At 37.9% G+C, this 14,290-nt stretch overlaps 1 protein-coding gene across 2 annotated transcripts in view; it reads left to right on the forward strand.

Moving 5' to 3' along the window:
* Nucleotides 1–748: 748 nt before the first annotated feature.
* LOC119786829 (F-BAR and double SH3 domains protein 2-like) overlaps nucleotides 749–14,290 on the forward strand; it is a 72,558-nt gene continuing 59,016 nt past the window's right edge. The window contains exons 1-2 of one of the 2 annotated variants that reach the window (XM_038290381.1): nucleotides 749–979; nucleotides 10,180–10,277. In XM_038290381.1, coding sequence (XP_038146309.1) covers nucleotides 959–979; nucleotides 10,180–10,277 — 119 coding nt within the window. In that variant the 5' untranslated portion in view covers nucleotides 749–958. Of the gene's footprint in view, nucleotides 980–8,891; nucleotides 8,973–10,146; nucleotides 10,278–14,290 lie in introns of those variants that run through there. The other variant, XM_038290380.1, reaches the window with a different exon arrangement.

Here is a 14,290-nt window from a genome sequence, read left to right on the forward strand (position 1 = left end):
CGAATTTAGGTGTTCAGACTGACGTACTATAATAATGCAAAAAAAAACATAGATTTTAAGACAGGATTTTTTTTTTTTTTTTTTATAGAAATTTTCTAACTTTTGGAACAATATGGTCTGATAAAGAGTACATTTATATACATGTTTAAGCCAGAATGATTTGACATTTAAATATGACCTCCCTACGTTAGACCAGCAGGTCGACCTCCCCAAGATGGCCCCCGTTATTCCTACGCATCGGCAGTTAACGATCTACTCTCATAAGGCTCGGGCACAGCGCGTTGCATTCTGGGTACGCCGCCATATTAGTAGCTAGTTGCTACGGTAAACAAAGAAGTCAAACAATATTTTCATACAATTCATCTTTCTTCTCATCAGAAAGCTCAAAAAACCATAACAATCTGTTCCCAACTAGAAATTCTAGACAACTTAATGTTGTAAAAGATATATTTATTTGTATAATACATACACATATATATATGACACTCCCCAGCACATATGTTTGTATATTTGCTTGTTTTTTTTTTCTCCTAACTGTACTTGTTTATTGTGACATACCCCCTGGCATATTTATTTGTTTGTTTATATATTGTTGTGTGACTTTAAGTGAAAAAAAAAGAAAAAGTTAACGATCTACTCGTATGTCTTAAAAGCCTAGCTTTATTTTGAAAAGTCCTCGCGGAAACATGGTTTTATAATGAGACGGGGCTTTTATTTTGTAGCGGTAACCGGAAGTGGATAGAGTTGCGCGGTGGTGACGGACAGCAGTGCGTGTTTTCTGTTCCCTGGGGCTGCGCTGTTTTCAACGGGACTCAGTGGCCCCGCTATGGTCGCCTGACCCGAGCTGAAACTCCATCCGTCCGCTTCCATCTTTCTCCTAAACCTTCGCTCCAACTTTTCGGGAGTAAACTTTTTTTTGTTGGGGACTTTTGCCTCAGTTTTATGTTCAGAAACAAGGATGCAACCCCCACCGCGAAAGGTGAGACACTTTTCCCCATTTTTTTTTTCCTTTTCGCCGTTGTAGCCTCCTAAGCTAACGTTACTTCGACAAAGTGCTGCATATTTAATGCTTTGAAATGTTCGCTTTGTTGCTGCTCGCCTTGTTCACACGATGGATTTCTACTCGCAAACTGTCTGTTTCCAGTCAGAAGTTGTAATTTGTAAACGTTTTAATCGGTTTAAAACAAAATAAAACCGTTAAAGCACCTTTAAGTGCTGCATTTGTCCCGTTTTTCGGGGCTCATCAAACGTGCTCCCTTCGCTTTGAAACTGAAAAACGGTTCTGCTGGAGATCTGGAACTAAACATAAGTCGTATTTATGAACTTTAATGCATAACTGGGATGTCCTGTTTAGTCATAAAACAACTTTATTCGTCAAAAAATTAGTTTTCTTACATTAATTAACCAAATAGAAACATATTCTATCACGTCTGACAAGTTTTCTATGTTGTAGGAAAGGTAATTGCATTAAATTTGTTTTAAAAATAGAATATTTGTAGTTTTTTTTAGAAGTTTGAAGGCGCACAGGCTATTTGAAGCAGAAAATACCCAAAGGAAAAAGGCTTAAAAACAAAAATCCCTGCAGAAATCAGTTTCTGTGCAAAACTATGTGGACTTAGGATCACATTTCAGCTGCACAGACCTTTTCTGTCTCACTTCTCCTGGAAAACATGTTTCACTTCATTTCAGGATCATGCATCTATATTTATTTAAAGTATAATGACTGTTTATATATAGTTTTTGTATTTCTGTTTGTGGACTTGTGCACGAGTGTAAAAACAAAAGACAGTGACAGTTATGTTTGTTTGCTTGTATTAAGTTTTTTTTTCCTATAGTAACTGTCACTGAGCAGATTTGCATGGAAAGTAAAACAAGTTATTTTTACACTTATTAAGCTTTTCTTTGCAGGATTTCTATGTCATTCTAGTTTTGATGGATCTTTTTAATTAATAGATGTTTTTGGCATTTTTTTCCTGCTGTGTGGGTCAAATCAATGAAATCCAGACCGATTTCCACATCATTTAAACTGGTCTGATCACCTTTTCTGTGCAAATGTTTGAGGAAAGTTACTTTTAGCGTTTCTCTCCTCAGTAGCTGGTGCAAGTGTTTAGTTGTAAATATTTAACTTGAGCGCAGCTTTCAGAGCAGCTGCTGATAAGCTCTGATCTGTGTTTGCTGTCAGAAAGATTCCTCCTCATATAATAATAAATATTTCTGTATTTAAGGAAAGAAAAGAAAAAGAAACATAAGTTTGGAAGCTTCTTTCTTACTCCATCCTTACAGGTTATTTAATGTGTAGGAACTAGAGCTGCAGCTAACCAGTATTTTTTAATTAATTATGACGGAAAAAGCTCCTTAATAAGATTCTAAACTGAATTTAAATCAGGTGAAGCTAAAACTAAACCACCTGATGAGATTATTATGAAAATAAAAAAGTGAGTTTTTTATTTTGAATGCAAAATGGTTATACATGTTTTTTTTTATTATATTTTAAAATTTAGTATTGGGCTAATAGATTAAACTGTTAATTAATTAATAATGGTTAATTATCAGATATCAAAAGGTTCCTTAAAGAAGATTTATTTTTATTTTTACATAATTTAAACCCGGTGAAGCTAAAACTTTTCAACTTAGATTATATTGATAGAAAAAAGAAAGAAAAAAAAAGAAAAATTCAATGCAAAATATTTATAAATATTTTTATTTCTACAATTTTGGCATAGTTACTACTTTAAGTGGGTCGCTCTATCAGCTAAAGGCTTGTTTTATAGTCTCTATGCTCCATTTACCGATTCATTGATTATTAACACGGACACAACCACCTGTGGATCCAACACTATTTACATGTACTTCTCAACTATAGATTTATATAATCTGCAAATCTTTTATCTGCTATTACCTGTCATTATTTATCCTGTATTATAACCCAGCTAATATATAGGGCTGCAACTGATTATTTTGCAAAGCAATGATTCAGTTTATAATTTTTTTGGATTAAAAATCGAATAGCTAAAGGTTCTTTAAAGAAGACTTTTTGTGAAATTAAACCAGATGAAACTAAAACTTTTCTGCTTGAGGAGTTCTGGATAGAGCATATTGACAGAAGAAGATTTTTATCTTAAATACAAAACATTTGCATATTTCACTCACAATTTTGGTATAATTCCTGCTCTAAGCGGGTCGCTCTGTCAGCTAAACGCATGTTTTTGAGACTCTATATTCTAGCTGATCATTAATCGATTACTAAATTAGTTAATGATGATTTCACAATTAATCCGATTAATTGTTTCAGCCCTAATAATATATAGAATAGAATAGAAAAGAATAGAAAATCCCTTTATTGTCCCACAATGGGGAAATTCTGGTGTTTTTACGATTACCCTCTGTGTATAGGTACCATTTATAGTCTATATATACATAGTCTCTGTGCACATGGAAACAATATTCATGTCCTGTATAGCAGTGGTCCCCAACCACCGGGCCGCGGACCAGTACCGGTCCGTGGGTCATTTTGTACTGGGCCGCACAGAAAAAAGTATATACATATATATGTAATTTATTGACGATCAGAGTCTGAGTGATGATTTATTTTGAAAAATATAATAAATTGCGGTATTCTCTCCCAATATCATCAGTCTGTTACATCTGTGCCTCTTGACACAGGTTAATTCAGTTGAAGACTCATCCTATCTATAACATCCTATGTTTTTGAAGCGGGATTTTCTGCGGTTACAGCGACCAAAGCAAAGCTACGGAGCAGACTGGACATCAGGAGCGCACTTCGTCTGTCATTTTCTCCGATTACGCCTAGATGGGACCGGCTTGTTGTTTTATTTTTATTCTGTTTGTATTTGATTTTATGCCAGTCGTATCATTTTACTTGATCGTATCCCCCCCAACCCCCGGTCCGTGAAAATGTTGTCTGACATATAGCGGTCCGTGGTGCAAAAAAGGTTGGGGGCCGCTGTATAGGACTTCTGGACAGATGCAAACTTCACTTCGTAGCATTGTACTTGTGACAGTGTAATGACAATAAAGTTGAATTCTATTCTAAATTAGTCGATGATTATTTCTAGGGATGCACGATATAATTGGCCCCCTATCGGTATCGGCCTTAAAACTGAATATCGGACATCGGCCACCCCACCGATATTTAACCCGATATTTGATCAGCTTCTGAGTTTCTAAAGTCTAAAAAAAAAAATACTACTTCTTCTTCTTCCTCAAAAACGTCTTTTTTACAGACTTAAACACTTCTAAAGACGAGGAAAAAATATTGATGCATTAAAATATCACAATATCTTAATGAAATATTGCTATATGTCATCGTTATGCTACGAAATCCCCCGAAAATTCACGAAATGTTGCCATATTTCTATATGTTGATATATTGACGCGGTATCGATCTATTTTACTAACAAAATCTCACAAGAATTTGCAAAATATCACGAGAGTTTGTAACAGAACGATTAAATTTCACAAGATTTTGAAAGTAAAATAGATCGATACCGCGTTTTTAAAAATCAATTTGATATCAGCATATGAAAATATATTTGAGTATATTATTTTTCAAAGTGTCAGAAATGGATAACAAAACTGCTATTTTCAATGACTACTTATTTTTGTCCAGCTTTAACATCGGTATCGATATCGGTTATCGGCTACATGAGTTTTAAAATATCGGATATCGGCCAAAATCCCAATATCGTGCATCCCTAGTTTGTTGTTAAACATCGTGACACAGCTCCTCCTGCTATTTGACTCAACTCTCCAGTTATATTAGATGTATCTGTGTATGATCTGTCCACACTAAGAGATTTTAACTCAGTAAAACTGAGCAACTGTTCTGTGTTTGCAGATGACCCGATGATCTATGATGATATATCTTACGTAATATAATGTGGTGAGAATGTGGTATGTAGAAACAAGCAGGATGACAGGCCAAATGTTCTAGTGTTGAAACTATCTAGAAATGTTTTTGAGGTTTATTACTTCACTAATTTCATCACCAGTAAAATGAGTAATGATAATAATGATAGATACAAACATTGGAAGCTCCATGCTAAGGGTAACAGTCTGACAGCTTCTGCTGCAGGTGAAGTGGCTTTCGTTAAAGCACTTTGAGCAGAGGTGACCAATTAAAAATCAGCCTGAATAAAGAAAATCACCAACCAGTAAAAATCTGGAGACATTTTTTATTATAATCCGTTAATTTAAACAGAATTTAACGCTGAAATAAAATTAGGTGTTTATGCATCCATGTTATACATCGAAGAAAAAAAAATAAATAAAATTTTTCCATTTTAAAATTAAAGTGTTTTTTAAGGTAGAGAACAAAAATTGTTCAGTTTGGTATATGGACAGTTTCCTGTTTTTTTTTATAAAACGCCTAAACTGACCGTTATTTTCTTTCTTTTTTCTGTCTTAATGTTGGCAGTGGGCTTTAGGCTGCCCTGCAAGGCTTTAAATCTGGGTTTGAATGGAGACTAAGCCATTCTCAAGCACATATCCAGGTGCTCATTTTGAGCCTGGATCCAGATTTATTGTTGATTCTGTTCATGGTGGAGAATCCTGCTTCACAGCAGCAGGTTGAGCCAAACATCCTCTAAATGTGCAGGGTCATATTTGAGCACGCCATTTCACTTTTCTTTCACCAGTTCACCGCAGTTCTTCCAGCAGTCCACACTTTCTCTGCTCTCTTTTTCTCATGCTCTTCTCCTTCTTTCCCATCGCCCGGCTCGCCACAGGTTTCCCTGCTGGGTCTAAAAGTAGCAGCAGCAGCAACCCAGACTGACAGCTCATTGGCTCATTTGGATCACGTGCAGCCTGGAGCCGGACGCTCCCCAGGGCTTTACCGTATTAACAGGAGAAGAGGCGCAAGTGAAGTTAGAAACCTTTGTCGGACAACATGCAGTAATTTATAAATGTTTTAAATCAGGTTGGATCCGGGTTAGCCAGCAGGTTGGACTGGATCTGGACTCTGGTCCGCTAATCCGTGACCTCTGCTATAGAGCATCGCTCTGCACCACACAGCTGTGGTCGCCTTACAGACAGCTTGGCTGCAGAAGCTGCATGTTGTGTACAATGATGCAATCAGAGTCCTCCTTAAAATACCCAGAGTCGGTTTGATATGTTAGTTTTATGGAGCCGCAGAGGGTCATGTAAGTTTGTGGTTTATGGGTTTGTATGTTTTTTGATTTGATACAATGACCTAGCCTTTCAGAGCACACCAACTGTATCATGAAGATGTCAGATCCTCATTTCTGCATGGGAACAAGAACTGAAAAGAGGGCAGTAGATTCTACTCTGCTGGTTGTGAGGGTGATGATGAGTTGAAAAGGTCACAAGATTTTATCTGAACAGGATCAAAATGATTATTCACAGGAAAAAAAAAATACATACCTTCTATATGAAGGAAAGAAAATTGTTTTTGCATTTTCTTTTTTTTTGCTGTTCATTATATTGATTTGCTCTGTTTTCTAGTGATTGTTTAGAGCTAATATCTAAATTATCTAAATTTCTCTTTCCTATTCTGTTGGAGCTTTATTATTTAATTTTATGCAAACAAAACACTTAAAGATGACTTTTACGTTTTGGCACTTAATGCTGCCATTGGCTGCTTTATGAATTTAATAATGTTGACTTGCAATAAAAGTCGGGTGCATTAACCGTATATACATTTCCGGCCCCTAATTGATACAAACAATGCTGTTATGTTAAAATCCATCATTCGGACCTTTTGCTTTCTTCTTCATACCGTTTAGTCCTCCTTCTAAAACCATAAAGCTTCTGAGGTAACCTTTATGGGTGTTTTATAATTGATTTATTTTAAAATATTTTATTTTCATGTTTAAAAAAGTCTAATATTTATATAAAATATTTTGTCTCGGGTATTTAATCAGGGTTTCTACGGGTTATTAAATTATTATTTTTTTAAATTAAGGCCTTAATTGGCATTAAAATGCTTTATTTAAATAAAAAAATACATTTATAAAAACAGTTTCGTCAGTAGGGCTGGGTACCGAACTTCGGTTCTTTTATGGTACCGACCGAAATGCTTCGGTTCTACAGAGTATCCAAACATGCCTCGTCTTTCGGTACCAAGTTTTGGGGATTGGCTGTAACACTTAACGTGATTGCGTCATCCAGGAAAAATACACAGGTGGTCACGCCTACAGCCAGGGTTCATGTGTATCTGTTGTGAACTGGTTGCGAGCGTCATGGAACCCCTTTCAAATGCCCCCCAGGTCAAAAGTGCGGCTTCACTTTATTAAGACTGATGCTAATAGTGCACAATGCAATACGTCGTGCACGGAAATAATTTAAAAGCAGAAAGTTGCTCGGTGTTTGACCGCAAGAAGAGCGGACCACAGCCGGCGCCACCATCCTCCTCTCAGCAGCCCGTGGGCAGAGCAAAGCCAGAGCGGAGTGAATCATGCAGCTTTCAAACTGGACGCAGCAGGAGCTGCAAAATCACGTCTGCTGCTTCCTTTTTGCTGCTCTGGCTGCGCGGTGCAAAAGTGTGTCTGACGCGCGTTAGGTGGAGCTTCACTATCCTTTATTTGCCTTGCAGCTATATTTGCTGTGATCAGTGGGAATAAAGTAGTTTTATTATGTTTTTAAGTGGGAAAATCCACCTGAAAACTTAATCAGTGCAGTCAGTTCATCCTGCCTTCCAATATTATTTCTGTGGGAGCCACTCAGACCCCCACATACCAGCGGTGCGCTGTCAATAGGATCCCATTCAACGGGCTTGTTTGTTTCCTGAGAGACATGGTAATTTTTCTAAAGGAAAACTGCTAAGTAAAAAGTTCCTCACAATGTAACAGTGAATATTAGACACAGAATTTTTTTTTTTTTATGTAAGAGGAAAAATGTAAATGGAAAAATCAGAGCTTAAAATAAAACTCAAGATTTGTACTTTTTTATGTTGTGTAATTTTCTTTTTTTTTTCGAATTGATATTATAAAACTGGTATCGAAAAAAGTATCGTTCAGGAACCGGTATCGAAGTGAAGGTATCGGTATTGGTACCGGAACCGAAAATTTTTGATCAATACCCAGCCCTATTCGTCAGAGATATCAGATATAACTGGTTCCGCGTGTTTGAGCCGAACTGCTTCCCGTTTATTATAAAGCCGTATGTTCGGAAAAGAAGCTACAAAATTGTAGCCTGGGTGCCGTTCCGAACTTAGTCCCGCCCACAACGTTTGAGGTCTGGAAGTTCGGTCTGGCATTGCTCAACAGTAGCGTGAGTATGCTAGCACAATATCTGGCAGGCCAATCAAATTGTCAGGGCGGGTTTTATACGATGATGGACAGATGATCAACAGTAACGTAATCAACCATGTGACCAAAGTGCGCTTGGGTGACAACAACAATGGCTGCTGCTGGAGAGTTGAGGTGAGTAGGTTCTGCTATTAGGTCTGTTCTAGAAGATATCGACAGCAAATTAATTTTAAAAGAGGAACAGAGAAAAGCGATCAAGGCTCATCTTCTTATTCTAGACGTGCAACTGCACGCTTTGATTTTTGACAACAACTATGCGTCGCTTAACATACGTCACGCACTCCGTTGCTCTTATTGGTCGTAGGTCTATCCAATTGAGTGCAGAGGCATTTTTTTTCCTGGTTCGTTCGAAACACGCCCCATAATCACAGCTCTATGGAGCAGCATCAGACTCATTCTGACTAGAATTGAGTAGGACTACGTCAGGCTAACAAAATTGGCTGAAAAACGAGGAATTCAGGACATGGCCGTGTTTGTGTGTGTGTATCTATATAAAGATATATATATATATATATATATATATATATATATATATATATAGAGAGAGAGAGAGAGAGAGAGTGAGAGAGAGAAGAAAAAAAAATCATAATTATATGCCTTCAGAGTCACAGCATCCGTTCTGAATATCTGCTCTTTCTGTCCTGGAAGTGTTTGTATGACGGATCTCACGCGATGCGTCCCACCATCCTAACTAGGGATGGGGATCGAAACCCGGTTCTATCAAGGACCCGGTTCCAGTTTTTTCAAAACCCGAAAATCAATAACGTTTGGGCTTATCGATACCACTATCGAGTCTGGTCTTTTTTTTTTTTTTTCCCGGAGGTCCTGTAACATAATTGTGTGTCCCTCGAGTCGCGTCACAGCATTTAAATCTAATCAATCCAATCACTGCAGCATGTCTACCAATGTTTTGGAATGAAATTGTAAGCAAACAGATATTAAAAGTAAAACAAGTGAAGTCTGGCAGTTAACTTTGCTCGCAACTCGAGAATGGCTGAACGGAAAAGACTCCTCCTCCTCCTGCTGCTGCCCCGCCGCACCACAGTCGGGCCCGTCTTCATCATCCACTCAGAGAACCACTGGTTAGCGCGCACACAGACTTTGTAGCTTGTCTGGTCACTTAAAAATGGTAATTGTGAAATCCGTGTTGTAATCGGCAGCATACAAGCTAGTTAGCTTAAAAAGTAAATAAAGTTTCAGACGTGCTGCGTGATGATGTGTTCAGGTTGGCTCAGTAAAACGACAATTAGGTTATCATGATGCGTTCAAGTGTAACGTAAAGAAAAGGGAAATTGAGTTTTTGGCGAGAAACATGAGTAATACAGTTGTATATTGCTGTAATTATTTTACAATATATAATTAAACTACTGATGCCAACATTTATTAAAAATTACATTTAATTTAAAATAAAATTATTTATTTGATAAATATTTTCCTAATCTCTAAAAACCTGATGAAAAGTGACAGACATGTTAATTTTTCTGCAAAAAAATACCTGTTAATTTATGGGCTGATATTTTATTTCCTTTTTTTCTGACACAGCATATTATTCATTTAATTTATATACATTATGACATTTTATTTTTCATTTGGTGCTGCTGATATATTCTAGTTAGTTTTATGTCATTTAGAAGTGGCCTATTACATTAGCCATGTTTACTGAAGGCTAGAAACTTTTTTGTTATGCTCACTTGTTAAGCAATAAAAGCAATACCAGTTCTGTTAAAAACATATTGTCGCATCGTCTTTCCACCAAATAACAGAAAAGTATCGATAGTGGTATCGATAAAGACTCGGATCGATAAGGAGTATCGATAAAGGTATCGATATCAATAAATATTAACGATCCCCATCCCTAATCCTAACTGATCTCCTTTTGTTTCCCCGTCAGGTAAGGCTCACCCAGGAGCTGAGACACACTCAAGCCGAGCAGATAAACCAGTTACAGATGAAACACCAGACAGAATGTGACCTGCTGGATGATATGAGGTAAACGCAACCTTTCTTCCTCCACAGTTTATGGATTAATCTAAAAACCTTTCCAAATGTGCTTTCTAACAGTTTGAAGAAAAAGTCCACAACTTATAATTCTAAATAAGAAATGTGTTTTTCTGTCTCCTAAAACCTTCTGCCTTAAATACATGAAAACAATTCATTTGATGGCCCTGAAGTTTAATTTACTTCCTCTTAAACTACATAAAATAACTTCCAGTCATGAATCCCAACTAAATAGTCTTTCACGTTTGTAGTTTTAAAGTTGTAGCGAAGTCATATTTAAATGTCAAATCACTCTGCCTTAAACATGGATATAAATGGACTGTGCATAGTGTCCCAAATGTTAGAAAATTTCTATTTTTAAAAAGAATCTTAAAATCTGTTTTTTTTTTTGTGTTATCTTCTGCAGGCCAGTTAGTTCTACGTCAGCCTGAACACCTAAATTCAACCAATCATATATCAACAATCATCTGTCAGTCTGTCAAATTTTTTCGGTCATAGCATCTTGATTCATGTGTCGCAGCTAATATACGCAACGGTTGAAATCAGAATCCTTTCCTTTCCCATTGAGTTCCGTCCCAGTGTTCACAGGGATGGACGTCTGTGTCTTCGGCAGGCGTAGAGCTAACAGAACTGGCAGCGTTGCGAGGCAAGGGCTCAAACATGTACGGCTGGAAGCCTTCTACACTAAACCAAGCTTCTGCCGCCCTGGCGTCCTCTTCAACAACATCTTCGTCCCCGCTTTCCTCCTCTAAATAAAAAATGGATGACGGAGGAGACTCATCCACGACCTCCGACACTAAACTCTCCTCCTCTTGCATGTTTCCGCTGTCCATAGCGTTCCTTGACAGCGTCGTTTCTAAGTCACCAATTTAGTGCTACTTGGTCCCAATGGAATTTCCCATTTGGAACCTGCTAGCACTAAGTTGCTAACTGGTTAGCAAGATGCTTCAGAGAAACCGGCCTCAACCATACTTTCTTATAAACCTTCCGCCATGAAAACCCCGCCCTCTTGATCGACCAATCACATTCACTTTATTCACTCGTGTAAAGACGGGCACCAGATAAGATAAGATTAACTTTATTGTCCCAAAGGAAATTTGATTTGGCTACAGACTCTGGCTGCTACATAGTCCAAACTATGTGTCGCACTGCATTTACACATAAAAACACTGCTACAAAAATTCCATTATTAGACAGTAAATAAATAAATACCATTTGGGAGAATTTCGGAAATGATACGGTTGGAACAGCTGCTTCCCTACGACTTTAACGACTTTGACAATAATATTTGCATTGAGAAACACTGGATGTGCTTTGCACGATTCACACGATGAGTTAAACATAAAGATGTATAGTTTCAGTAGCTTTTAACTGGAATGCACTATATATATACATATATTTACGTATATATATATCTCAGCATTACTATTGGCTCCTGTTTATAACAGTATATTAAAAAACACATTATTAATGTGTTAATTGTTTGTAAATGTGACTGTTTGATGCAGCACAGGGTGGAGCAGCAATATCAGCTCTCGGCATAGATGAAGATATATGATGCGTCAGTGTTGTTAGTGTAAAACCACGCAGACAAAGACCAAAACTGAAATATGTCACAATAAAACATTTATTTCAGAGAGATAAAATCGATATAATAAAGTCAGTAGCAGCTTATTTAACACTATAACTCCCTGGGACTTTGAATCTGAATCTGATTATCTCTCAAATTCGAATTGGATGCAAAATGAGTGGATAAAAACTCGGACCTACTCTTTCACGAGTCCGATCCCCCCTAGAAACCAGGCAGAAAACATCAATTTTGACTAATGAACAGTAGTTTTTTCCTTAAAGCTAATATGGCAGATTGCTGCACACTTAACTGGATATTGTATTTATCTATCTACCCACCTATCTGTTTAGTTTTATTATTATGGCAATAACTTTAAAATTCAAGTGTAAATATGTTACTGTTATCTTTTTTACAATAGACTGAATATTTCTTTTCAGCTTTTATTTACGCTGCTTCTGCGTGCATGAGACTGAATGACCCGCTGTGTTTTTTCCAGCATAAGCAGAGGACAGCGCATTCTCTACCGCGCTGAAGTACGTTTCACGTTGAATGTTGGATATTCAAGCTGCTGCATCTTGCTCACGGTTGATCCGATTCAGGATCTCTGATTTCGGCCGTCTCTCCTAGAGCTGTCGCGCCCTGTTCTCTGTGGGTCTCTTTAAAATGTGAGATTAGCCGTGAGCTGGATGCTGATGACTCCACAGAGCTGGAATATCCAGTTGGAATCCAACTTTCCTGCAGTGGAGAATACGCTGCTGCTCAATAACTGCTGTGCAATATGCAGAGATAAATGAAAGATACTGAACCAGGAGCCTTTTCTCTCGTTTCGAGGTAACATAGCTGTTTTCTGTACAGATCAGTTATCAGCTGATTGCTCCGTTGGCGGTACAGCGTTTTAAATTCACTCTGATAACAGACCTGGCGACTCTGATCACTCTGATAACAGACCTGGCGACTCTGATCACTCTGATCAGACCAAGAACCTAAAATTATCCTCCTTAGATCAAGATCCATCTTTATTACTGCAACACTATATGAGTAAATATTGGTTATCAACCATAGTGCAGCTATTAGATATTGATATTACCGCACTGGTTCATCCTTATTTTACATATGCAGCTCAATCTTGTTTTCTAGTTGCTACCTGCAGGCAAAGTGTGCAGAGATTTCACTAAAAGAATGGTCCTAATCAAAGCGTATTTGCTCATATGGACTCTAGTCAACATTTCTTCCCCTTTTGTTTTTCTTCTTCTTGTCATAAATAGCTGATTAAAATCAGCTAAATTGAACTTTTAAAGGAAGATCCTATGTAACTATTTCCTTTCTGATCCACGGTGTGCTTCAGTTCTCGTCAGGAGCCCAGTTAACATGTTGCTTAGGGATTAATAAAGCTTTTTTTATTTCGATTGAATTGAAAGTGTCAGCAGGTGATCATTGTAACTGAATGAAGATTTTATTTTAAGACATCCGATAATGCTACGTTTAGACCACAGAGGCAGCAGAAGCAGCTAGTTTACATTCAGAAGCAGCAGCTGCGGAAGTTGGACAAATTGGAAGTTTAGCTGCTGGACGCGCCGCATCAACCAATCAGAGAAGCTGATCTGGGAGCTGGCAGGGATACAGACACAGCACTGCTGTTGCAGAGCGCTATGATCACTCTTCTGAAACAGTTTATTAACGCCTAAATTAACTGCAAAATATGTTTGATTATTCTGGTGCCTGCAGTTTGGATTACTTACTTTTTTATTAATTACTTACCGGGCCAGAGGCTGCTGTTGATGGGGATTCCCAGTGATGGCGCACCGCCGGTGTGCGGTGGTCTGAGCGGCTCCGCTCTGAGCGAAATTATATTTGAAGGCAGGATGGTAATCTGGATGAACTGACTGCATAGATTAAGTTTTCAGGTGGACTTTCTCACTTAAAAACATATTAAAACTACTTTTTACCCACTGATCACAGCAAATATAGCTGCCATTGTTACAGGCAAAGAAAGGATAGGATAGCTCCGCCCACCACGCATCAGACCCACTTTACAACCGCGCAGCCAGAGCAGCAAAGATGCTTCAGCCGTGCATGAAATGATCTTAAAATGTACTTTTATAGAGCAACAGAAAATAGAACTTGTAAATTAATACTGTGAGCTCTGTGAGCGCGAACCTGAAAGCCGCTGCTGCCGCAGTGCATGCTGGGACAGCTGTCAATCTCAAGAACAGACAAGTCTGCTCTGATGCATTCTGGGTAAAAATGGAGGGGTGAGAACAACATCCGGGGACTTTTTCCGTTCTCAGTCTGCTGTTCTTGTGAATTTGAACGTTACTAGGGCTGAGGATGATGATATTTTTGCGTACAAAAGCACACAAGATTGCACAAGTACACGTATTGAGAAACGGCCAATGAGTGTCGCTTACAAAGCTAGAGCACCAAAACGGATTGA

Source organism: Cyprinodon tularosa, unplaced genomic scaffold (assembly GCF_016077235.1).
Source record: "Cyprinodon tularosa strain WSP-4 unplaced genomic scaffold, ASM1607723v1 ctg28, whole genome shotgun sequence".
Taxonomy (NCBI): domain Eukaryota; kingdom Metazoa; phylum Chordata; class Actinopteri; order Cyprinodontiformes; family Cyprinodontidae; genus Cyprinodon; species Cyprinodon tularosa.